Here is a 24,636-nt window from a genome sequence, read left to right on the forward strand (position 1 = left end):
GGGGAAACATCCTCCCTGTATCCTGCCTGTTGATCTCTGAAAGAATTCTGTGTTTCCCTGAGATCTGCTCCCATTCTTCTAAACAGGGAACAGAGAACATAGAACAGTACAGCAGAGGAACAGGCCCTTCATTTAATGTTCACATGCATTGAGTGTGAAGTGGAAAGTAGAAGGTTCGAGATAGTAAAGGAGGTGATAATGTGAACCAGTAGGGGAGAGATGAACGGGCGATTGAACCAGAACCAGGTGGGGGAGGGGTGGAATGCCTGTGGGTGAACTGTGTGTGTAGAGGTAACAAGAAGTTGGAGGGGAACAAAGATGGGGGATGAGTATTCCTTTGTCCCCTTTCCCACAACCCCTCATTAGGACACGGGATGGAAATGCACAGATCCTTAAGCAATACAGGTCCTGATGAAGGGTTTCAGCCCAAGCCGTCGACTGTCCACTCTTTTCCATAGATGCTTCCTGGCCTGCTGAGTTCCTCCAGCATTTTGTGTGTGTTAATCTACTTTAAATATACTCAATTATTTGTCCTCCGCAGCTACCTGCTGCAGATTCACTATTCTCTGGTGAAAGGAATCCCTCCTCGTCTCTGTTCTAAATGAGCATCCTCCAGTCGGAGGCTGTGTCATCTGGTCCTCGACCCACCCACATCCTCCAGACAACAACTCTCTCCAGACAGGAGACCAGGCAAGACCCTTCATCAGGACCTGTGTAGCTTGGATTACCAGCATCCGCAGATTTTCATCCTCCAGTCGGAGGCTGTGCCATCTGGTCCTCGACCCACCCACATCCTCCAGACATCAACTCTCTCCAGACAGGAGATCAGGCAAGACCTTCATCAGGACCTGTGTAGCTTGGATTACCAGCATCCGCAGATTTTCATCCTCCAGTCGGAGGCTGTGCCATCTGGTCCTCGACCCACCCACATCCTCCAGACATCAACTCTCTCCAGACAGGAGATCAGGCAAGACCTTCATCAGGACCTGTGTAGCTTGGATTACCAGCATCCGCAGATTTTCATCCTCCAGTCGGAGGCTGTGCCATCTGGTCCTCGACCCACCCACATCCTCCAGACATCAACTCTTTCCAGACAGGAGACCAGGCAAGACCTTCATCAGGACCTGTGTAGCTTGGATTACCAACATCCGCAGATTTTCTCATGTGTGATCTTTAAAGCACAAGTTGATAGGTAAACTTCTTGATTAGTCAGAGTCTCAAAAGTTATGGGGAGGAGGCGGGAGAATATGGTTGAGGGAGATAATAAATCAGCCATTCTTCTTAACTCCAGTGAGTACAGGCCCAGAACCGACAAATATGTCTCATATGTTAATTCTTTCATTCCCAGAATCTTTCCTGTGAACCTCCTGGACCCTTTCCAATGCCAGCACATCTTTTCCGATAGAAGGGATCCAAAACTGCTCACAATACTGCAAATATGGTCTGACTAATGCCTTATAAAACCTCAGCCTTACAACCGTGCTCTTGTATTCTAATCCTCCCAAAATGACAGCAAACATTGAGTTTGCCGATCTTACCACTGACACAAACTGCAAGTTAACCTTCAGGGAATCCCGCACAAGGACACCCAAGTCCCTTTGTACTTCTGATTTTTGAATTTTCTCCCTGTTTACAAAATTGTCTATGCCTTTCTTCCTTCTACTAAAGAATATGCACGACTTCCCTACCCGATAATCCATCTATCACTATTTGCCCATTTCCTGATCTGTCTCTGTCCTTCCCCAGATTCCGAGCTTCTGCAGCACTACTTGCCCCTTCACCTATCTTCATATCGTCTGCAAGCTCGGCCACAAAGGCAACAATTCTGTCATCCAAATCATCCTTCTGTCTATCTTGGCTTTGTGTTCCTCAAAGAATTCCAACAGGTTTGTCAGGCAAGATTTCCCCTTAAGGAAAGGCATGCTGTCTTTGCCCTATTTTATCATGTGCCTCCATGTACCCAAAAGCTCGTCCTTAACACTGGACTCCAACATCTTCCCAAGCACACCACATCCTGACTAACTCACTTTCCCCAGCTGCTCTGCCTTCTTAAAGAGTGAAGTGACCTTTGCAATTTCCAGTCATCTTGAATGATCTAGTGATTCTTGAAAGATCATTACTAATGCCCCCATATTCTCTTCAGCTAACTCTTTCCGAACACTGGAGTGTGGTCCACCTGGTCCAGGTACCTTCAGACCTTCGATCTTCCCACGCACTCTCTCCTTAGTATTAGCAACAGCACTCATTTCTCTCCCCTGACACTCTCACAGTTCTGACGCACAGCTGTTGTCATTCACAATGAGGATTGACACACAATATTAAATAAGTATCTCTGCCATGTCCTTTGTCACATTTCTCCTCTTCAGTGTCATTTTCTAGGGTAGTGGTCACCAACCTTTATAAGCCCAACATCTACTACCTCGGTCACAGTAAAAGGCGAGATCGACTCCAAATTGATTAGTCACACGTATGCGCACCGGGGCAGAAAGGACCGGAAGTAAAATCCCGGAACCCGGAAGTAGAAATAATGCATAAGAGCCGGGGGTACCAACTCTTTTTTGTACCGTGAACCGGTTTAATATTGAGAATATTCTTGCGGACCGGCCGACGGGGGTGGGGGGTGTTAAACACGACCTTCGCGACTCTTGGCACCAAAAGTAATATTGGACACGGCCTACCCTACCACACTGAAGTCTACTGGTTGAGCAGAGGTGTGTTGCTCAAACATTTTCTTTCAATTACGTGCGGAAATTTGACTATTCATCAATGAGAAAGGGAAGCCAGTGGCAGAGTTCGATGACCCAGACTGGCTTCACGATCTTGCATTTTTTGTGGATATAACAGAGCACTTAAATGTGTTTAATGTTAACATGCAAGGCCCAAACAAACTTGTTATGGAATATTACGACAGCATTTGTGCCTTTCAAATTAAATTAGGCCTGTGGGAGATGGGAGATGCAACTATCCCGGAGCAACCCAGCTCATTTCCCCTCTTTGCAGACTGTGTGTGTCGCTCATGGTAATAATGACAACATGGACAGCTATAAGGACAAAATATCACGGCTGGAAAGTAAGTTTCAGAAACATTTTCAAGTCTTCAGTCAGCTCGAGAAGGAATTCTCACTATTTTGCTCGGCATTTGCCGTCACCGCAGCATCAGATGTGCCGGAGGAACTCCAAATGGAACTAATTGACATTCAGTGTAACTCGGCTTTGAAATATAAATTTGAGACTGTGAGTCTGGACTCATTCTATCAATACCTCAGACCGATGTACCCCAAGATGATAAATTTTGCCTCAAAGATCCTTTGCATGGTCGGGACAAGATATCTCTGTGAGCAGGCGTTCTCCATAATGAACATTAACAAATCCAAACTGCTCTCGCAGCTGACACACAAACATCTAAATGACATTATGAAAATCAGAACTGCCCAGAAACTGGTCCCTGATGTTAACAGGCTGGTTAAGACCAACAGATGTCAGGTGTCTGGAAGCAGCAAGTGAAAAATGAGTGACACTGTTTAATGCTCTGCGACGTGTAAGCAAAATGCATTTATGGAATATTGAGTGTCATAATATTGTGATTCATTCATTTCCTGACTATTGTATTATTGTAAATGTGATCACTTCAATAAAAAAGAGGCTAACTCTGTTCATTTACTGGGTTTGATTGCTGGAAGCAGGCTAATAAAAATTAGGTACAGTTGTGCAGCCTACATTTACAATTTGTTTCGTGAGGTCTACATTTGTGTCTGCTAATGTTCAATTTCAAATGCTTTATTAACGTAAAGGGTGTGGCTCCCAAAACAATCTCAGCCAACGTAGCATCGTTTTTTCTTCCCTCAGCACAACTTTCTTGTAGCCTACGACTGTAAGTTAATACCAATCATAAAAATAATGCTTGCTCAGCAATCTTCTTCATGAGAAACGGAATTTGTGAAGTGAAACACTTTGTAGTTATAACAGAGACTGAGACATGAGAACAGGCTGAAAAAACGGAGGCAACGAAAGCTGCGTTCGCACGCGCCCAACTGATCCGGCCCGCATGAAGCTGCATTTTGCCCAATCCGGCCCGTGACCTAAAATGAGTTTGACACCCCTGATCTACTACATCCCCTTTATACTACTTGTAACTCCTCAAGGAATTCCAACAGGTTCGTCAGGCAAGATTTTCCCTTGAGGAAACCATATTGACTTTGTCCTATTTTGTCCTGTGTCACGAAGTATTCCAAATAGGCAATCTTAACAATGGACTCCAACATCTTCGAAACCACAGAGGTGAAGCTAAGTGGTCTATAATTTCCTTTCTGCTGCCTTCCTCCTTACAAAAGGAGTGCAGTGACAGTTGAAATTTTCAGGTCCTCTGACACGATGCCAGAGTCAAATGATTTTTGAAAGATCATTTCAAATGCCTCCAGAATGCCTACTGCAACCTCTTTCAGAACACTGGGGTGCAGTTCATCTGGTCCGGGTGACTTATGTACCTTTAGGTCTTTCAGCTTTTTGAGCACCTTCTCCCTTGTAACAGTAACTGCACTCACTTCTCTTCCCTCAAACCCTTCAACACCAGGTACAGTGCTAGTGTCTTCCACGGTGAAGACTGGTACAAAGTACTCATTTAGCTCATCTGCCATCTCTTTGTCCCCCGTTAATGTATATCCAGCCTCATTTTCTTGCGATCCTATATCCACTCTCATCCCTTTTATTTTCTTTACCTACTTGGGAAAAAAAAAACTTCCACTATCCAGTTTGATATTGTTTCCTAGCTTGGTTTCAAATTTCATTCTTCTCCTCCCAAATGATTATTTTAGTTCCTCTCTGTAGGTATTTAAAGCTTCGGAATCCTCTGTCTTCCTACTAATCTTTGATTTGTTGTAGCCCCTCTCGTTTGCTTTTACATTAGCTTGTCTTCTCTTGTCTGCCACAGTTGTACTATTTTGCCATTTGAGTATTTAGTTTTTTTTGGAATACATCGATCCTGCACCTTCCTCATTTCCCCAGAAACTGACACCATTTCTGCTCTGTTGTCATCATTGCCAGCATCTCCTTCCAATTTGCTTTGGCCAACTCCTCTCTCAGACCACTGTAATTTCCTTTACTCCAGTGAAATACTACAACGTCAGGTTTTACTTTATCCTTATCAAATTTCAGGCTGAACTCAATCATATTGTGATCACGGCCTCCTAAGGGTAGTTTTTTCCTTAACTTTCCTAATCACCTCCAGTTCAATACATAACATCTAATCAAGTCGAGCTGATCGAGTGGGTTCAACGACAAACGACAAACCTCTCTAAAAAGCTAACACATTGCACTCAACAAATTCACTCTCTTGAGATCCATTACCAACCTGATTTTCCCAATTGACCTGCATGTTGAAATCTCCCATGACTATCTTAACATTGTCCTTTTGACATACCTTTTCTATTTCCAGTTGTAATCTGTGGTCCACATCCCAGCTACTGTTGGGATGCCTGTATATGACAGCCATTAGGGTCATTTTTACCTTTGCAGTTTCTTAACTCAACCCACGAAGATTCAACATCTTCCAATCCTATGTCACAACCTTCTGCTGATTTAGCAGCAGAACCACGTCACCCCCTCTGCCTACCTTCCTATACCACCAATAAATTCTGTAACCCTGAACATTCAGCTTCCAACTACAACCATCCTTCAGCCAAGATTCAGTGGTGGACAAAACATCAAACCCGACAATCTGTAATCGAGCAACAAGATCATCCACCTTATTTCTTATACCTTGTGTATTGAGTTATAACACTTTGAATACTGTATTTGCTAACCTTTTTGATTCTGCATCCCAAATGCACAGATACTCACCCTGCTGGCTGCAATTTTCTCTTCACATCTATCTGCCCTTCCTGACAGTCTGTTTGCAGGCTATTGTTTTTTTTTAACCATCAGTCCTATCCAGAGTCCCTTCACCCTAGTACACCCCCTGCCAAATCAGTTTAAACCCTCCCTAACAGCTTTAACAAACCTCTCTTCGAGAATATTGGTCCCCCTCAGGTTCAGGTGCCACCCATTACCTTTGAACAGGTCATACCTCTCCCAGAAGAGATTCCAGTGATCCAGGAAGCTGAAGCCATGCCCCTGGCACCTGCTTCTCAGCCACGCATTAATCTGCCAAATCATCCTGCTTCTAACCTTCCTGGTGCGATGTACAGGCAGCAATACAGAAATTACAATCCTGGAGGTATGAATTCTCAGCTTTCTACCAAGCTCTCTAAATTCTATTTTCAGGACCTATTTGCTTTTACTTCCAATGTCATTGGTACCAATATGTACCAAGATATCTGGCTGTTTCCCACCCCTCTTTAAAATGCTGCGGGCATGATCCAAGACGTCCCTGTCTCTGGCACCTGGGAGGCAACGTGTCATTCGGGTGTCCAGTTCACGTCCATAGATTTTTCTGTCTGTTCCCCTGCCGATGGAGTCCCCTATCATTACCACTCCCCTCTTCTCCCTCTAATAAGAGCGAGAGGTGCGGATCCAGGTGAAGGGTCAATCAGAGTCTGCACTGATAGCGCACAAAGGATTGTGTATTTTTTCTGATATTCCCGAGTCACCACACCGATACACGCTTTTATTCCCTACAACATCATCAAGTCAGTATTAATTTCCCAGCTGCTGTGGGAGGATTGGAACTCATGTTTTGGCGTGTTAGTGCAGTGTGCCAGGGATCAGGGCACAGTGGTTCATCTACCAGTCCCGTGTATTGGTTATATTGTGACCCTGTGCTGGTGTCTTCAGGGGTCTGACATCTCCAGCTGACCATGTGACAGAGATGCCGCCCAGTCAGTGCGGCTGATGTGGAATAAACTTCAGTTCCCCTTCAGCCATTATTACAGACAATCTTTGCTTCTAATTATAACTTAATTGAACAAGGAGAAAAGAATCTTTGTAAGCTTTACCTCGATTAATGGCATCAAGTGTTTCTCTCAGCACTGTGTTCAACAAATAGAGGTGATCGAATTTTTCAACCGGTAGGGCCTCATCTGTCACTGACAATTCCTGGACATCGTCATTAATCCTGTAAATATTAAACTGCTGGTTATAAATTGCTATTCTGAACTATTTTACAAATCCATACAGGGTTTCAGTAAAGAGCCTGTCCTACCTCCTGTTCCGACGAGCTTCCTCCTGAAATGAATAAAAACACAAATCTGATTAGACTTGGACTAACTGTCCACATCCTGAATTTCATACAAATCATTACAAGGTGTTGAAAATTACCCTCTCCCGCAGTCACTCACACACACGGACAATACAGACCCACGGGGTAAACTTGAAATAAATTTTCTGAAAGTTAGACTATCCCTGAGAGGATGAAATTTACCGGAAAGATGGGACAGGTTGTGCATTTTCATTCGGATATGACGTTAAGGTGATAGGCTGGAGGAATTTAAGATCAGTGATGGATTTGATTGTATGCAAGTGGAGAAAGTACCTCCATTTATGGGCAAACTTGTGGGGAGATGAAAATGAAATTCCAGATGGATTTTAATAAATCCCACCTGAAATTTAGTGAAGAGAATGTGAAACACACTGCCACAGGTGTAGTTGAAGCAGAACAGCAGAGACTGAATATAATAGGCAGTCTGGATAAACACGCGAGGGACCATGGAGTTCGGGGCACTGTTGTTGCGTGTGGTGAATAGGTGGGAGGTGTATTGTGAAGTAGGGAAATTAATACAAGAACATCGACTGAATGACTTGCTTATGATGGAGAATGGGATATGATCCCATATGAAACTCATCTGAAAAAGTAAAGAGACAGTGAATTTTTCCTTAATCTGATGTGGATAATTCTGATGTGTGGGTCACAATCGTTGTTCTCACTGATTGACAGAGAGACCCTCACACCCACCGCACCAGACACACTCACAGCCTGTGACTGGAACTGGGTGTTAATGGGAGTTTTAGAGGATATTTAATGTGGTAATTAAGGAAACAATCAGCAGCTCTGTGTTATGATCAGAGTAAATTATTTCAGAGAAGATTGCATTCTGTCCTGGGATGTACAGAAGGGGAAACAACAACCCTGAATAGTTGCATCAATAGTCTGGTGAGAAGCAGTTTACTTTCATTTGTAAATACCGCGTAACTGGTCACGTGAGTGGGGCGTGATAATAGCGAAGGGAAAAAGATACGTATTCGTGCTTTGCTCTGATCTGTTTTGAGCTGGGGACGGGCGGATATCATATCTTTTGTTGACCGACTCGTTGCAGCTTAAATTGCGATTAATTACGCTGAAGTTTCATCCATTCAAGATTATATATTGCTAACAAATGATCGAATATATATCTTGGAGATTTTGGAACGTCATTATTGGAGTGATGGGGGGCGTGTCATACAAATATAATAATCTGTGCGAAGTCGCCAGCCGCGGCAATTGATTTGTTAGAATTGGCCGCTGTGCTGTGTTTATTTCAAATATACCACTGTTCATTTAGTGCGCTTTGACGGAAACATTGAAATATAATCCCTCACCTTGAGAAATATCACACTGTCTTTTTGATCCATCTGTTCCTTTAACGTTGAGATTTTTTCCTCAATAAACCTTATATTCTTTTGTATCTCCCGAAGATTTTTCTCCATTGGATTTAGAATCCTCTCCTCTTCTTCCCTGAGATCCCTGAGTAAGCTCTGCTCTTTCTCAGTGATAATCTGGCGCAGTTCAGCAAACTGGGATGTGATGTGGGTCTGAACGCTGTGTGACTGTTCCTGTCGAATGAAAGGTGAAGATTAGTTTACTGTATTGCTGTGTTGCATTTCTTAATAATATTAATGTGACCATTCGGTCCATTGAAGTCCATGATATTTCTCAGAGTGTTCCGGTGAACCCCATTCCCTCGCGTTTTCCTGAAGCCTATTCTCACTCATTGTCCCATTAACTTCCACCTGATTCACATATACCCTCCCCCACCTTCACAGGGTTAATTGTAATTAACCATTCATCCAGCATGTTCTTGGGATGTGTCTGAAATTGTCGTGGTCACAGGGAGAACGGGCAAACTCTAAGCAGACAGTACCAATGGTGAGGATCGTACCCAGGTCACTGGAGCTGCGATACTCGGCTCTTCTGCATTAAATGGAGCAAAACTCGACAGTAATATCAGAAATTCCGCTCAGGAAGCCTCACCTGAACTCTGGAAATCTTCTCTTTCTGTTGCTGCTCCTTTTCCTGGAAGTCTGATTTCTTTTTTGTGAGAGAGTCTAAGGAAGATTTTAGCTGATCCTGAAAGTCAGAGAGTGAAGGAAATAGAAACAAAGATGCATCAAAAGAAACAGGTGATCAAACCCGATTATCACACAAAATGCCGGAGGAACTCAGTGAGTCAAGCAGCATCTATTCAGGGGAAATAAACAGTCGGTGTTTCGGGATGAGACCCTTCATCAGGACTGGGAAGGAATGAGACGGAAGCCAGAATAAAAAGGTTGGGGATGAGAACCAGCTGACAGGTGACGGGTGAGACAACGTGAGAGGGAACGTGGGGGAGGGTGATGAAGTAAGAAGCTGAGAGGGGACAAGTGGAAGAGGTAAAGGGCTGGAGAAGAAGGAATCTAATACGAGAGGACAATCGACCATGGAAGAAACGGGAGGAACTGGGCTGTTTGCGGCCCTGAATGGTGACGAGGGAGGAGGTTAGGAGTCAGGTGTAGCACTTGTCCCGCTTGCAGGTGTCAGTGCCAGGAGGGAGATAAGTGGGGAGGAGCGAGTGGATAAAGGAGTGACGTAGACAGCGATTCTGAGTGGGCTGGGTGTAGGGAGAGATGTGTTTGGTGGTAGAATCCGGCTGGAGATGGTGAAAGATGTCAGGATAAGTTGGATATAGAGGCTCGTGTTGCGGTAGGTCGGACTTTGGAGATACACTTGACGATGGGGTCAGTATTGAATTCAGGTTGTTTTTACCTTGTAGATTTTAACAGCTTCTTTAATCGGCATGAAGCGGTGCTCTCTGTGTTCCTCCGCCACTGCACAGATCACACAGATCAGTGTCTTGTCCGTTTTACAAAACAGCTTCAGTTCTTCCTCATGTTCCTCGCAGTGACGTTTACTTTCCTTCCCTTCCCGATTCAGGTTTAGATTTCGAGCTTTTCCAGCCAGATTTGCTAAGGCCCAACTGACTCTGAGGGTGCGGTCAGCAATCACCTCTCTACATTCCGGGCAGGATTTTCTCTCCTCCCTTTCCCAACACCGTGTGATGCAAGAGCGACAGAAGTTGTGTCCACACTCCAGTGACACCGGATCGGTGAAGAAATCCAGGCAGATGGAACAAATTACCTCCTCGCTCAAACTCTCGACCGGTCCTTTCGAAGCCATGTTAACTCCCAGCACTTCCTGATTCAGAATGCTTTCACTTTCGGGGAGCTGCTGATCCCCTGCAGTACCGCGATTGTCCACTATAACACGCTGCAGTGTCGGGCAATGACCGTGGTTTTGCTGGATGTGTTCATTGGGGAAAAATGTGGCTATTTCCATATCAGGGTGGGATCAGAAAAATGTTAATCAGGTGGGAACAGTAAAGAAAACGTGGCCCTGGACTGCCTAAGCCCGGCTGCGAAAGGAGGAGGGTTGGGCTTGTGAAAAAAAAACAGTGCGACAGAAACGTCAACTGAATCTCCAAAGGCCTCACCCCTGGGATCAGAACGACCATCCCTGGGATCAGAAGGACCATCCCTGGGATCAGAAGGACCATCCCCTGGAAGACGATTGATGTCGCGTGATGAAAAAAGAAGCCACAGGGCCGATCAACCCAGGCCCTGGATTGGGGTCTCTGGCGAGCTGCTGTTGGCGACTCGTAGGCGTGATGGGCTGAAGAAGAAGCAGAACAGAAGTGAAGCCGGAGAGACGAGCCTGGTTCAGTCTGAGGCCGGACTGAATGGGAGAAGTTCTGAAAAGAGAGGCCCAAGAGACTGCACATGCTGGAACCTGCAGTAAGAAACATGATCCTGGAAGAATTGTGGTGAGAAATGTACAGTCGCCCTTCCTGGTCGAGATCCTTCATCTGGAATGTCTCAACCCAAAATGTCGATTGTCCACTTCCCTCCACAGATCGCTGCAGTTGCTGCCTGACCCGTTGAGTTCTCGGGAAATAAATAACGAGAACATGAAATAACTGCAGCGGCTGCTGATGGATCTGAGGTGCTCTCACCGCAAAGGCAAACTTGTGCTTTAGAAAATAAGAAACAGGAGGATGCATCGCCATTCGGAACATGCCTGACCTTTCACCTCAGCGCCACTTTCATGCAAAGTTCCCAACATCGCTGAGACACCAAATTTGCCTTTTCAATTCAGAATCCTTGTGGAGAAATTTCAAAATATTTACTGCACTCTGGGTGAGAAACTTTCCCCTCATCTCTGTCTTGCTGAGCTGACCTCTGATTTTGAGTCTTGATCCCTGGTTCCAAACCACAGCCGGGAAACATCATACGTACCGCTACCCTGTCCGTATAATCTCTCTAACGACACCTCCTCATCCTTCCCTCCCCCAAAATCGATCTGGGAAACCTTCTCTTCATTCCCTTCATACCACAGACTGACTCTCTGGGAGAGAGACCAGACCTGTGCACAGTGTTCCATTGTACGCTCTCACCAGGACCCCATATACCTTCAGAGGAGATCTTTATTCGTGTATTCAAACCTTCCTTCCCATTCAATGATCTTCATTTAATATCGAACTCAAACAGTGAACAGACACAACACAGCCTCAGCCATGAATTTAAAGGGCAGGTGTTGCAACAGTTTGAGCTTCATACCGGGGGCCACGGAGCAAGCAGGGAGTCACAAAGGGAGGAATGTTGGAGTGTTGTATGTCTGAGCCCAGCTGTGTGTGTTTGTGTATCAGAATCAGGTTTAATATCACCGGCATATGTGTGAAATTTGTTGTTTTCTGACAGCAGTACATTGCAATACATAGTAATAAAAAGTATAAATCAGAAGAAGTATATACAACATTATATTTAAAAAGTAGTGCAAAAGAGAGGGAAAATACTGAGCAAGTGTTCATGGGCTCATTGTCCATTCAGAAATCTTATAGCAGAGGGGAAAAGAGCTGTACCTGAAACAGTGAGTGGCTCTTTAGGACCCTGTACGTCCTCCTTGATGGTAGCAATTAGAGGAAGGCATGTCCTGGGTGATGGGGGTCCTTAATGATGGATGCCACCTTTTTGTGGCATCATCTTTTGAATGTGTCCTGGATGCTGTGGAGTCCAGTGCCCATGAAGGAGCTGGCTGACTTTACAACCTTCTGCAGCAGTTTCCAATCCTGTGCAGTGGCCTCTCCATACCGATATATCACCTTTCTCACTTTTCGTTGTTTAAGGATGAGCACATTACACATGTGCTGCATTTACTGAAATTATGCAGCGTATTAATTTAAAATAAAGGACCCAGTGCTTTCCCAGCGTAGATGACGTTTAAACTCTTCTCAGGCTTCCAACCGGGTACAGGTGTCTATTTCAATCAGCATGCCAATACCAAACTCTGCATCTTCGTCAGGGACGACGCCTGGGCATGTCTAATCGGGGCGGCTGACGGAAATATATATACCACTGGAATAGACATGCCCAGGCATCATCCCCGATGAAGATGGCAGAGTTTGTAATGGAAACATCGGTTAAAATTGACACCTTTACCCGGCTGGAAGCAGGAGAATTTATTATCCTGTTAAAAAATTCATCATCATCGAAGTAAGTTCCTTTATCTTATTATAGAAGTGATAGATTTTTCAGAAGCGCTGACTTTTTTGCCTTACGCTTCTTGCCATCGTTCTCAGCTCTTTGTTTAGTTTGCTGAGGATTTGTATGTTTGTTTGTACTCTAAGAAAAACTGGAATTTTGAAATTAAGGTCACTGGTTATTTTTAACTCCTGGAAGAACTCTAAGGATCAGAAATTAAACAGAGTTTCCACAGGAGAAGAAATCAGTCATGATGGGATAGCAGGCAGACTGGAAGGGCCTAATGATCTCATTATGCTCCTTTATCTCATGGCCCTTCGGTCTATCAACACGTGCAGCCGCATTTGAGGCTCCACGACGATGGGAGACCATAAGACACAGGAGCAGGATTCGGCCATTCGGCTTGTGACAAGCGGCGCTCAGTCAACACACTCCTTACACACGCAAATACTGTCTTGTCGTTCTGTTGTCATTCGGCTGACTATACGCACTTCAATGTCTTTAACGTTATTTTTAATAAAGTGTTTTAAACCGGGTTGATACGCTCGGGTTGGCTTAGTGGTCCCTTTCCGAACATACACGGCATCAACGTCTCTGGTGATGGGGATGTGTATATGTTGTTTGTATACTGGAGACAGATAGATAATTATGTTTATTTTGTAACAGGATTGTAACTACATTGTGGAGTGCATCATGGTCTAATTTAGGTGCAGTCTTCAATAAACTTTCTGGGTAATTAAAGATGATGTGTCCTGGTTCCCAATAAATGGGTCTGGTCGCTCTTGCAAAAATGTGAGAGGCTATTTCAGACGTTTTCTCATTGAAGTGCCGAAGGAGAAGGTGAGGTGGGAACATTCACTCAGGGGGTGAGAGTGTGGAACGGGCTGCCAGCGCAAGTGGTGGATGCGGCTTCGGTTTCCACATTTAAGAGTGATCTGCACAGGTAATGAGGGCTGGGATTTGGGGAGCGACGCATCCGGTCGATGGCTCGAGGCTGCACGGTAGTTTGGCGTCTGATAGGTGGGATGAATAGCCTGTTTTTGGTTCTATAATTCTATGTTCACGGTCAGAAGCGACTCTTTAACGGTGTGTCCCGCATTTCTCTCCCCTCACGCTGCTTTGCCCAGGGTAGGAATCAGTGACCAACGATTCGGTGTGATTCGGCTATTTTTATTTGCTTTTTCGAAATTTGTGTTTCTGTCATTCAAATATGGCTCGTGGTTCCTACATCACGATAGTAGGATGTCTGCTGATGATCAGTCCTCCACCCTGAGTGTGGCCAGTCTCACAGGTAACAACAATCGAGCTCATCATTCCAGAAGCTTCTGTGTACTGTGTCACTATACGAACATTGCCCCGGAAGAACCCTGAGGATCGGAAATCAAACAGAATTTGCACAGAAGAAGAAATCAGTCATGGTGGGATGGCAGGCAGACTCGATGGGCCTAATGTTCCCATTGTCATCCTTTCTATCATGGCCTTTCGGTCTATCAAACTGTGCAGCTGCTTTGAGGGAATTCTCCAACGTCCTCACATTCAGAAGTGTTGGAATCTGCCGAGGGACATGGAGGGTTAATGTAGAACTGGCTCGTCTACGGTGAGGGACGTTTACAGCCTTTCCCCGACCGCTTCAAGTTCAAGTTCCAGTTTGCCGTGATTCAGCCTTACACCCGCATACTGGCTGAAACAAAACAATGCCCTGGGTAAATTTCCTACTCTCCCTCTCTAAAACCTCCACGACTTTCCTATCAGGAGGAGACCAGAAATGACACAAAACTCTCAGTGTCGTCTAACTAGACTTTCAGAGAGCTCAACATGGCCCTTGAGATTAATGTCCCGACTAATGAAGTCCAACACACCGTACGCATTCTTAAACACCCGACCGGCTTCATTGTAAGGATGTGATGATGTGGGCAGCGGGGAGAATATCCCTCTAGGTTTGTCAACCTCCTCGTGGATACACCGTATCCCTTCACTATCCCAACTTTGAGATGGCCCACGTCTTCATTATCCAGGTCCCGCAAGTGTCTTTATTGGGATCTTTCTCCTCGTTAACCCCATTTTAAAGTTTTAAGTTACCTGTATGTTCAGCTGGTGGGGTTATTACTGATAGACTGGGAGAAACAACACAGTTTTGCCCTGTCTTGAGGCTTTCTCAAGGGAATCTGCTCCGTTTAAAGTTTGGATTCTGAGCCTCCCCCTCCCGGAGTGTTCTGCCCAACCCCCAACAGTCCTCGGCATTGTTTTACCACACCTGTTTGTCTGCTTCGGCTGCAGGTCCTGACTGTTGCTGGGATACCGGCCTGTGTGTTTAGTCTGCTCGAGGTCTGTAACATAGAAACACAGAAAGCCTACAACTCAATACAAGCCCTCCACCCCACAAAGCTGTACCGAGTAAGTCCCGCTGGGCAGGTCCCTAAAATAACTTCATGACACAAACAGCGCCGATGGGGCGGTGTGTGCGTTTGCAATCTGTTTACTGGAAACCCCGAGGAGGTCGGAATACTCCTGGGAAACCTCTTGGGATCGTCATAGGTCGAAAACTTGGGAATGTCAGAGGCAGGAACGGAAACAGGGGTTACAGTCTCGGGAACTCCGTGAGCTTCTGGGAATCGGCCCAGGATAGAGCCATTCCCATGTTTCTGACCTATGATGATCCCAGGAAGTTTCCCAGGGCCATAACAGGGCCATGCTACGAAAACCACAGAAACCCTCAGAAGAAGCGGCCCCAAGGGATTAGATAAAGTGAAATCTGTCAGGACCTCAGAGACGTGACAAACGTGTCCTGACACAAGTGGTCTCCCGTCAAGAGCGCTGGTACTCAGGTGATGGTCTAACTCAGACACTGGTACTCCTACTGGTCGGGTCAACCGCAGATCGTAAAAAAATACCTGTCGGTCTGGAGCCAGGGATGTGGGATCTTAGGGACCGTCACGGAACTCCATCCAACAACCAGTAGGTCTTTGGACTGTGGGAGGAAACCCACACGTGTCGGGGAGAAAGTACAAAATTATACTTCAAAATGAACTTGAGGATTATTGACAGTACCCGCTATCAATTGGACAGGGGGTTATTTCCACGTTGTAGCTCTGCACCTGAATCACTCCGTCTACTCACACTCACGTCCCAGTGGGATTTTGTACCGCTCGGTTAAATCGGCAAAACCTTCTTCTGGACGACTAACGAATCTGGAGCTAGTTGTTTTAGTTGTTTTTGTTTATAAAGAATGAATCTCTGTTGGAGCGTGTTTAATGTTAATGTACTGTTCATTTCATGTACAGTGGGTACTGAGCCATAATCAATTTTAAAATGCCGCCTCAACAACACCCTGTCCAATTGTATTTCTAAACCAGAACCCCTTACACACCGAGCGGAATAAACTAACACACAGGCCCGTATCCTAGCAACAGTCAGGACTTGCAGCCGAGGCAGACAAACAGGTTTGGTAAAACAATGCCGAGGACTGTTGGCGGTCGGGCAGAACACTCCGGGAGGGGGAGGGTCAAAATCCCAACTTTAAACGGAGCCCGTCTGAGGGGCGAACAGCAGATTCCCTTGAGAAAGCGACAGGACATGGCGAAACTGTGCAGTCTCTCCCAGTGAGTCAGTCGGTCGGTCGGTCGGTCGGTCGGTCGGTAGGTAGGTAGGTAGATACTTTATTCATCCCCATGGGGAAATTCAACATTTTTTCCAATGTCCCATACACTTGTTGTAGCAAAACTAATTACATACAATACTTAACTCCGTAAAAATATGATATGCATCTAAATCACTCTCTCAAAAAGCATTAATAATAGCTTTTAATAACTAATAACCCCACCACTGATAATTTTAAACTTTAAAATGAATTTAACGAGGAGGAAGAATCCAATAAAGGCAAGTGGCGGATCTGGACAATAAAGTGGTGTCGAAATCAAAGTGGCAGGGTCAAGGGAGGCGGTATGTCCACTAGGAGATCGGCAAACCTAGAGTGGTATTTTCCCCCTGCACGCATCATCACATTCTTATAACGAAGCTGGTAGGGGGTTGAAGAAAGCAGATGGTATTCTGACCTTCATTAGTCGGGGCTGAACTACGTTGCAGGTCTCTAAATGTCTAGGTAGGGAACACTGAGAATTTTGTGTCAGTCCGGGCCTCATCCCGAATGGACAGACGTTGCAGTTTTTCGAGTGGGTGCATATAAGATTATTCTTTAGTTTTAGCTGCGTGCTGAATCACTTGAAGCGGTCGGGGAAAGGCTGCTGGAATGTAAACATCCCTCACTGTAGACTAGCCAGCTCTACATTAACCCTCCTTCTCCCGCGGCAGATTCCTACACTTCTGAATGTGAAGATATTGGAGGATTCTGCACAAAACAAATCAAAGCTCATGGAATATATGAAAAACGATGCAGGAAGAGACAGAGACGGACAAAACAATCAATGTGCAGGGAAAATAAAAGATGCAAATAAAAATAATCTATATTTTTATTTGTAAAAATACATCGAGTTGTAGGCTCTGTGAAAGTGAGTCTGTCGGTTGTGGAATCAGTTGTAGACTCTGTGAAAGTGAGTCTGTCGGTTGTGGAATCAGTTGTAGACTCTGTGAAAGAGAGTCTGTCGGTTGTGGAATCAGTTGTAGACTCTGTGAAAGTGAGTCTGTAGGTTGTGGAATCAGTTGTAGACTCTGTGAAAGTGAGTCTGTCGGTTGTGGAATCAGTTGAGATTTGTTGGTGATTTAAATTATCCACACTGCTTCAGGAGTCTGACGGCTGTAAGATAACGACTGGTCCTGAACTTGGAGGTGTCAGACCGAAAGGTGTAGTATGTAGTGGTGATATGTAGTGGTGAGAAGAGGGCATATCCTGAATGCTGGGCATCCTTGATGATGGATGGTGCTTTCTTGAGGGAGTGGTCCATCTGAATGTATTCAATGGTGTGGAGAGGTTTGCCTGTGATGGACTGGCCTCTGTTCCTGAAGTACCAGGTTCCAGGACCAGGTTCCTGAAGTAAACATGACTGTAGGCTGACCCCGAATATCAGAACGTGGAACAAATTGATGGATCAGATGTGCAAAGGGAGTTGGGAGTTGATCAAAAGTCTGAAAGTCTATAATTGCAAATATCACTCCACTCCTCAAGAAGTGATTTAGCCAATAGCCTGAGCTCAGTGGTTGGGAAGGTGTTGGAGTCGATTAATAAGGAAAAGGTTTTGGGGTACTTGGAGGCCCATTATAAAACAGGCCAATAACTGCACAGTTTGAGTAAGGGAAATTCCTGCCTGGTTATCTATTGGAATTGGTTGAGCCAATAACAAGCAAGGTGGACAAAGTAGTATCTGTGGATGTTGTGTATTTGGGTTCTCAGAAGGGATTTGACAAGGTGAGGCTGCTAAACAAGGTAAGAGTGCAGGGTATTACAGGAACGATACCAGCATGGATAAAGTATTGGCTGACTGGCAGCAGACAAAGAGTGGGAATAGTGGGAGCCCTTCCTGGTTTGCTGCCACATGGGTCTGTGTTGGGGTCGTTTATTTTCACATTGCATCTCAATGATTTGAATGATGGATTGGTGGTCAGGTTTGCAGACAACACGAGAGCAGGAAGGGAGCGTGGGGTGCAGGTCGTGTTGAGTAAACAGGGTTATAGCAGAAGAAATTAGATAGATTAGTAAAGTAGGAATCAGTGCACAATTGTAGGTAGTTTTAAACCCATAATATAGGAAACGATGGAGAGGGTTCAATAAAGGTTCACAATACTGATTCAGAAATGAAGGACTTATATGAAGAGTGTCTGAGCACACCGGGCCTGTATTCACTGGAATTCAGAAGAATGAGGGGTGCTAATTGAAACCTACTGAATATTAAAGTGGCCTAAAGTCGATGTAGAGTGGAAGTTTGTAGTGTTGCAGCCTACGACCAGTGGACACGGGTTCAGAATAGAGGGACATTCCCTTGAATGAAAATGGGGAGGAATTTATGAAGAGTGTGGTGAACCTATAAAATTTCATTTTACAGACGGCGGCGTAGGCCTCATCACTCGGTGTATTTAAGGCAAAGGTTGATCGTTTCTGGTTTGGTCAATGTGTGAAAATTATGGGGAGAAGGCAGGAGGATGTGGCTGAGAGGGCTAATAAATCAGCCATGATGGAATGGCCGAGCGGAGGTGATGGAGTAAATGACCTAATTCTGCTCCTATGTCTTATGGTCTAGTGATCTAATTGATTCTGGAAATGAATTATCTAACCGACTTTACTTGAGGTACAGGCATGGGGAACTGGAATCGCTGACACTGTAAGGAATGGTGTTGGTGGAAAACAGGAAGCTTGTGAAGTACTATGGGAATGGGAAAGGACCCTCATGCAGAGCTTAGCACAGCAGGACAACAGTGAAAGCTGATGTACCTGAGCATGAAGTTGGTACAGCTATTACATTCCCATTTGACAAAATTACCAGTAGAGCTCAATTTTCATAACAGAAAGAATTCATGAAATAATAGTCTAGGTCCTGATGATTGAATAAAATGTTTATGCACAGGTCTAACAGTACAATAAATTCTCTATGACAACAACTGGTGTACACCATAACGTCATTAGTGAAGTTCCTGAAACATGGGTGTCGTCACTGTTCCAATATACTGTTACTTACACTTTGAAATTACTCTAGTACTATTTATTTGAGTACTACAGCACAAAAAGGCCATTCAGCCCGTCTAGTCCTTACTGAACTATTATTTTGCCTGGTCCCACCGACCTGTACTGGCCCATACCCCTGCGACACATGTAGTCATCCAAACCTCTCATCAATGTTGAAATTGATCTTCCGCTGGCAGCACATTCTACACACCACCACACTCACAGTGAAAAAGTTCCTTTAAATTTTTCACATTTCACCCTTAATCTATCATCTCTAATGTTGAATTTGTTGAGGATGTGACAAAGTGTATTGAAGTTAGAGCAGTGGATGGGTGTATTCAGAGAGTCAGGAGGCATGGGATGCAGGGAGACAAGGCTGTGTTGATACAGAATTGGCTTGTCTCCCAGAATTAACTTATAGAAGGCAGAGGGTAGGTGCATGTAGAGGTATTTTGCCTAGAGGTCAGGGACATGTGGTGTTCTGCAGGGATCTGAGCAGAACAATTGTTCTTTGCGATTTTATAACAGTCAAATGCACACAAAATGCTGAAGGAACTCATCAGATCAGACAGCATCTATGGAGATGAATAATAAATCTACGGTTCAGGTCGAGACCCTTCTTGCGGACTGGAAAGGAAGGAGGCAGAAGGGAGAATGAGAATGGTTTGGGAGGGGAAGGAATGCAATCAAACAGGTAATAGATAAGGGTGAAGGAAGAGAAATGAAGTAAGAAGATGGGAGGTGATAGGGAGAAGAGATAAACATCTGAAGAAGGAATCTGAGAGGAGAGGAGTGCGGACAATTGCAGAACCATAAGGAGGAGAGGTATCTGAGGAAGGTGCTGGAGATGTGAGGAGAAGACAGGAGGTGAAAGGAAAGCCAAACTGGAGGAGGGGAGAATTTTCTGTAAGTTGGGGAAATCAATATTCATGCTGTAATGTAGGCAGCCGGAGTATGATGTTGCTCCTCCAACCGGGGAGTATGGTCATCGTGGCAGAAGGGTCGGCCATGGACAGGCATGTTGGAATGGGAATGGGATGTGGAATTACAATGGGTAGCCAACAGGAGATGCTGTCCATCAGACCGCATGACATAGGAGCAGCGTTAGGCCATTCAGTCCATCGAGGCTGCTCCGCCAGTCCTTCATGGCTGATCCCAAATGCCAATCAACTAAAATACACCTGCTTGCTTGTCATATCCTTTGAGGTCCCGACTAGTCTGGAAATATCAATTTCCGCTTGAAATGTACCCATGGACTTGATCTCCACCACATTCCACAGATTCGTTACTTTGACTAAAAAGAAACAAATCTTCCTTCCCTCTGTTCTAAACGGTCTCACCTCAAATTTGAAGCTCAGCCCTTTAGTTCGGGATACCCCCACCACAGGAAACATCTCTCCGCATCCACCACGTTTCAACATTCGGTACGTTTCAGTGAGATACCCTGAATTCTTCTAAATTCCAGCTGCCAAACGTTCCTCATACGTATATCCCTTAATCATCCCCGTGAACCCGGAATCATATGCCATGGTGAATATAGCAAAATTACTGAACAAAAATATTCCCAGTAGGTATCAGGTCTGGTCACTGCAGAGGAGACTGGAAAGAGTCCCTGTCCCCAACAATCTCACAGCTGAAGGGTCACCTCTCCTGGGGGTACTGTTTCTGACCTTGAATATTGGTGTGTGAGTAGGTGAATAGGCATTTGTAGCACTTGCTGAGATCTGACATTGATTATAAGCAGAGTTTGGCCAAACATGTTATTTTCTCTGGATTTTTGGAGGCTGAAGGGAGATTTAACAAATCTTTGTACGATCACAGAGTTATAGAATAAACAACTGGCGTAGTTGTCCCGGGACTGAAATATCACAGACTAGCAGGCATGCATTTACGCTGAGGGAGTTAATTTGAATGGAAATATGCTGGGCAAGTTTTTGTTCACATATTTTGGTGGGTACATGAAATGCCCTTCCAGGGCTGATACTCGAGGCAAGTATGACAGAGGCGATAAAGTCCCTTTTAAATAGGTGTTTGAATGAGCAGGGAATGGACAAGTGAGGGTATTATATCAGCCAATGGCATTAGTTTAGTGGGGCATTAAATGATACTTTAATGATATGTTTCTGGACTGCATTGCTCAGTGTTCGATGTTGATCGGAATGTTGTTCCACCCTGGGACTGGATACAGCAAATCCGGCTGATTATATCGGTTCTTGTGAAATCTTCATCACCATCCACACCCTCATAGCAATAAATCAAACCTACATACTTTCTTGACAGTTCCACGCAAACTTATTATCAAAACGCCTCTTCTTTGTGGTGGCGTGTTGGGGAGGAAGCATTAAGAAGAAGGACGCCTCACGTCTTAATAAGCTGGTAAGGAAGGCAGGCTCTGTCGTGGGCAAAGTACTGGAGAGTTTAACATCGGTAGCTGAGCGAAGGGCGCTGAGTAGGCTACGGTCAATTATGGAAAACCCTGAACATCCTCTACATAGCACCATCCAGAGACAGAGAAGCAGTTTCAGCGACAGGTTACTGTCGATGCAATGCTCCTCAGACAGGATGAAGAGGTCAATACTCCCCAATGCCATTAGGCTTTACAATTCAACTGCCAGGACTTAAGAACTTTTTTAAAGCTATTATTAATGCTTTTTGAGTTAGTGATTTAGATGCATATCATATTATTACTGAGTTAAGTATTGTATGTAATGAGTTTTTGCTACAACAAGTGTATGGGACATTGGAAAAAAATGTTGAATTTCCCCATGGGGATGAATAAAGTATCTATCTATCTATCTATCTATCTATCTATCTATCTATCTATCTATCTATCTATCTATCTATCTATCTATCTATCTATCATTACCACATACCTCATGGGCAGATTCCATTTCTTGTAGCTGCTTAGAAGAAAAATAAACACAACAGAATTTAATAAACACTATGCAGGGAGATTCAAAGATGGAGAAACAACCAACGTATGGGAAAATAAATTTGCAAATAAAAAAATGACGAAATTGAGTTGTAAACTCATTGAATGTGAGTCTGTAGGTTGTGGAACGAGTTGAGATTTGTTGGTGATTTAAGTTAGCCACAGTGGTTCAGGAGCCTGATGGTTGTAGGGGAACAACTGGTCCTGAACCTGGTGGTGGCAGACCATAAGGGTCCAGTATCCCTCTCCCAGACGTAGTGGCGAGAAGAGGGCATGTCCTGAATAGTGGGCGTCTTATGTCAGTGTTCCATGGGAATGTATACAATGGTGTGGACGGGTTTGTCTGTGATGGACTGGGCTGTATCCACCCCTTTCTCTACACTTTCTCTTCACTAGATTGCTTTAGTAAACATGACAGGATGCCGTCCAGGAATACAACACCTCACATCTGCGATAGTTTGTCATAAATATTCATTCTGACCTGTCGGGGTATTAAAAGCTGCCTTCCACTCATCCCCTTTATGAATGCGAATTCAGTCAGAAGGGTTCCTCAGGTTCAGTTTTGTGACAACAGTTGGAATAGTCCTGGGAAATTTCCCGGGATCATCATAGGTCAAAAACCTGGGAATGTCAGAGGCAGACTCGGAAACAGGGATTACAGTCTCGGGAACTCGGTGAGCTTCTGGGAGTCAGCCCAGGATGCTGCCATTGGACCATAACGGGACCATGCTATGAAAACCACGGATACCGTCAGGTGAGATTGTCCTCAGGGGAAGAGATAAGGAGAGGTCTATCGGTAACCTCAGGGTCCATCAAACCTGACACACGTTTCCTGGCTCAAGATGTTGCTTGTCAGGAGCAGAGGCTCTCAAAGGGTAACCGAACTTAAAGGTTGGTAATCCTACTGGTCGGGTCACCCGCAGATCTAAAAAAATACCTGTGGAAACAAAGTCTATAAACGGCCGGAAGGGCCAGTTCCTTGGTTTCCAAGGCCAGGTACCCCAAAGACTGAGGGATGAGGAGGTATCTTCGAAACTGTCACAGAACTCCCTTTACCAACCAGTACACCTTTGGACTGTGGGAGGAGATCGGAGCAACCAGAGAAACCCACATGGACACAGGGAGAATGTACAAACCCATTAAAGGCAGCGTCCTATCTGAAACCCTGTACTGTATGGACCCGGTACTGTAAAGCATTGTCACCACTACGCTACCGTGCTGTCTCGTAAACTGAAGTACGGCCGAATGACAATTATACTTCAAAATGAACTTGAGGATCATCGACTGCAGCGCTATCACTTGGAAGGGGGTGTGCTTCCACTGTGTGATGCACCCTCAATAACTCTCCGAGATGTGAGGCGACATATTGGTTTTATTGACTGGAAGAAAGAAGACGCAGTAAATAACCACCATACTACATCCAGGAGACTGAGGGCCGGGCTCAGGCCTCAATCGCCTTTATACCGGTGTCTGTGGGAGGAGCCACGGCCAGTGGGAGGAGCCACAGGAGCAGTCAGCAGGGGGGCGTGTCCAGACAGGTATATGTAGTTCACCACACTGTGTCCATTCTGCCCCAGAATCTCTCCGTCTACACACACTCACGTCCCAGTGGGATTTTGTGCCGCTCGGTAAAATCAGAAAACATTCTTCTAAACGACACAAGGAATCTGGAGCAGATTGTTTTACTTTTTTTTTTGTTTGTAAAGAATGAATCTCTGTTGGAGCGTGTTTAATGCACTGTTCACTTTCTGACACAGGGGGTCCTGAAACAAAATCAATATTAAGATTCCGCCTCACCAACACCCGATCCAATTGTATTTCTAAACCCGAACCCCTTGCATACATTGAGCGGACTAAACAAACACACAGGCCGGTATCCCAGCAACAGTCAGGACTTGCAGCCGAAGCAGACAAACAGGTTTGGTAAAACAATGCCGAGACCTGTTGGGGGTTGGGCAGAACACTCCGGGAGGGGGAGGCACAGAAGCTCATGCTTACACGGAGTCCACCTGAGGCGGGGTTGGGCAGAACACTCCGGAAGTGGGGGGAGACACAGAAGCTCATGTTTACACGGAGCCCACCTGAGGGCGAAAAGCAGATTTCCTTGACAGTGTGTAACTGTGGGGGCTCTCCCAGTCCACGAGTAATAAACCCTTACTGAGCATACACGTAACTTTAAACGTTAAAATGGGTTTAACGAGGTGGAAGATCCCAATAAAGACATGTGCGGTGCCTGGATAATGAGGACGTGAGCCAATTGAGAGTGGCAGGGTGAAGGGATATCGTTTATCCACCAGGAGGTCAACAAACATGGGGGATATTTCCCTGCTGCTGCATCATCATATCCTTACCATGAAGCTGGTGGTGTGTTTCAGAATGCGTATGGTGTGTTGGC

The 24,636-nt window shown here is 45.1% G+C and overlaps 1 protein-coding gene across 1 annotated transcript; it reads right to left on the minus strand.

Annotated features, from left to right (window-relative positions):
- Nucleotides 1-7,131: 7,131 nt before the first annotated feature.
- On the minus strand, nt 7,132-10,461 carry LOC140720515 (nuclear factor 7, brain-like). The gene is made up of 4 exons (XM_073035358.1): nt 9,932-10,461; nt 9,161-9,256; nt 8,509-8,742; nt 7,132-7,158 (listed from the first exon to the last, which is right to left on the minus strand). Exons 1-4 carry the CDS (start codon nt 10,340-10,342, stop codon nt 7,132-7,134), a joined length of 768 nt encoding a protein of 255 aa, XP_072891459.1. The 5' UTR covers nt 10,343-10,461.
- Between the last annotated feature and the right edge of the window lie 14,175 nt (nt 10,462-24,636).

This window comes from Hemitrygon akajei, unplaced genomic scaffold (assembly GCF_048418815.1).
Source record: "Hemitrygon akajei unplaced genomic scaffold, sHemAka1.3 Scf000044, whole genome shotgun sequence".
NCBI classification, from domain to species: domain Eukaryota; kingdom Metazoa; phylum Chordata; class Chondrichthyes; order Myliobatiformes; family Dasyatidae; genus Hemitrygon; species Hemitrygon akajei.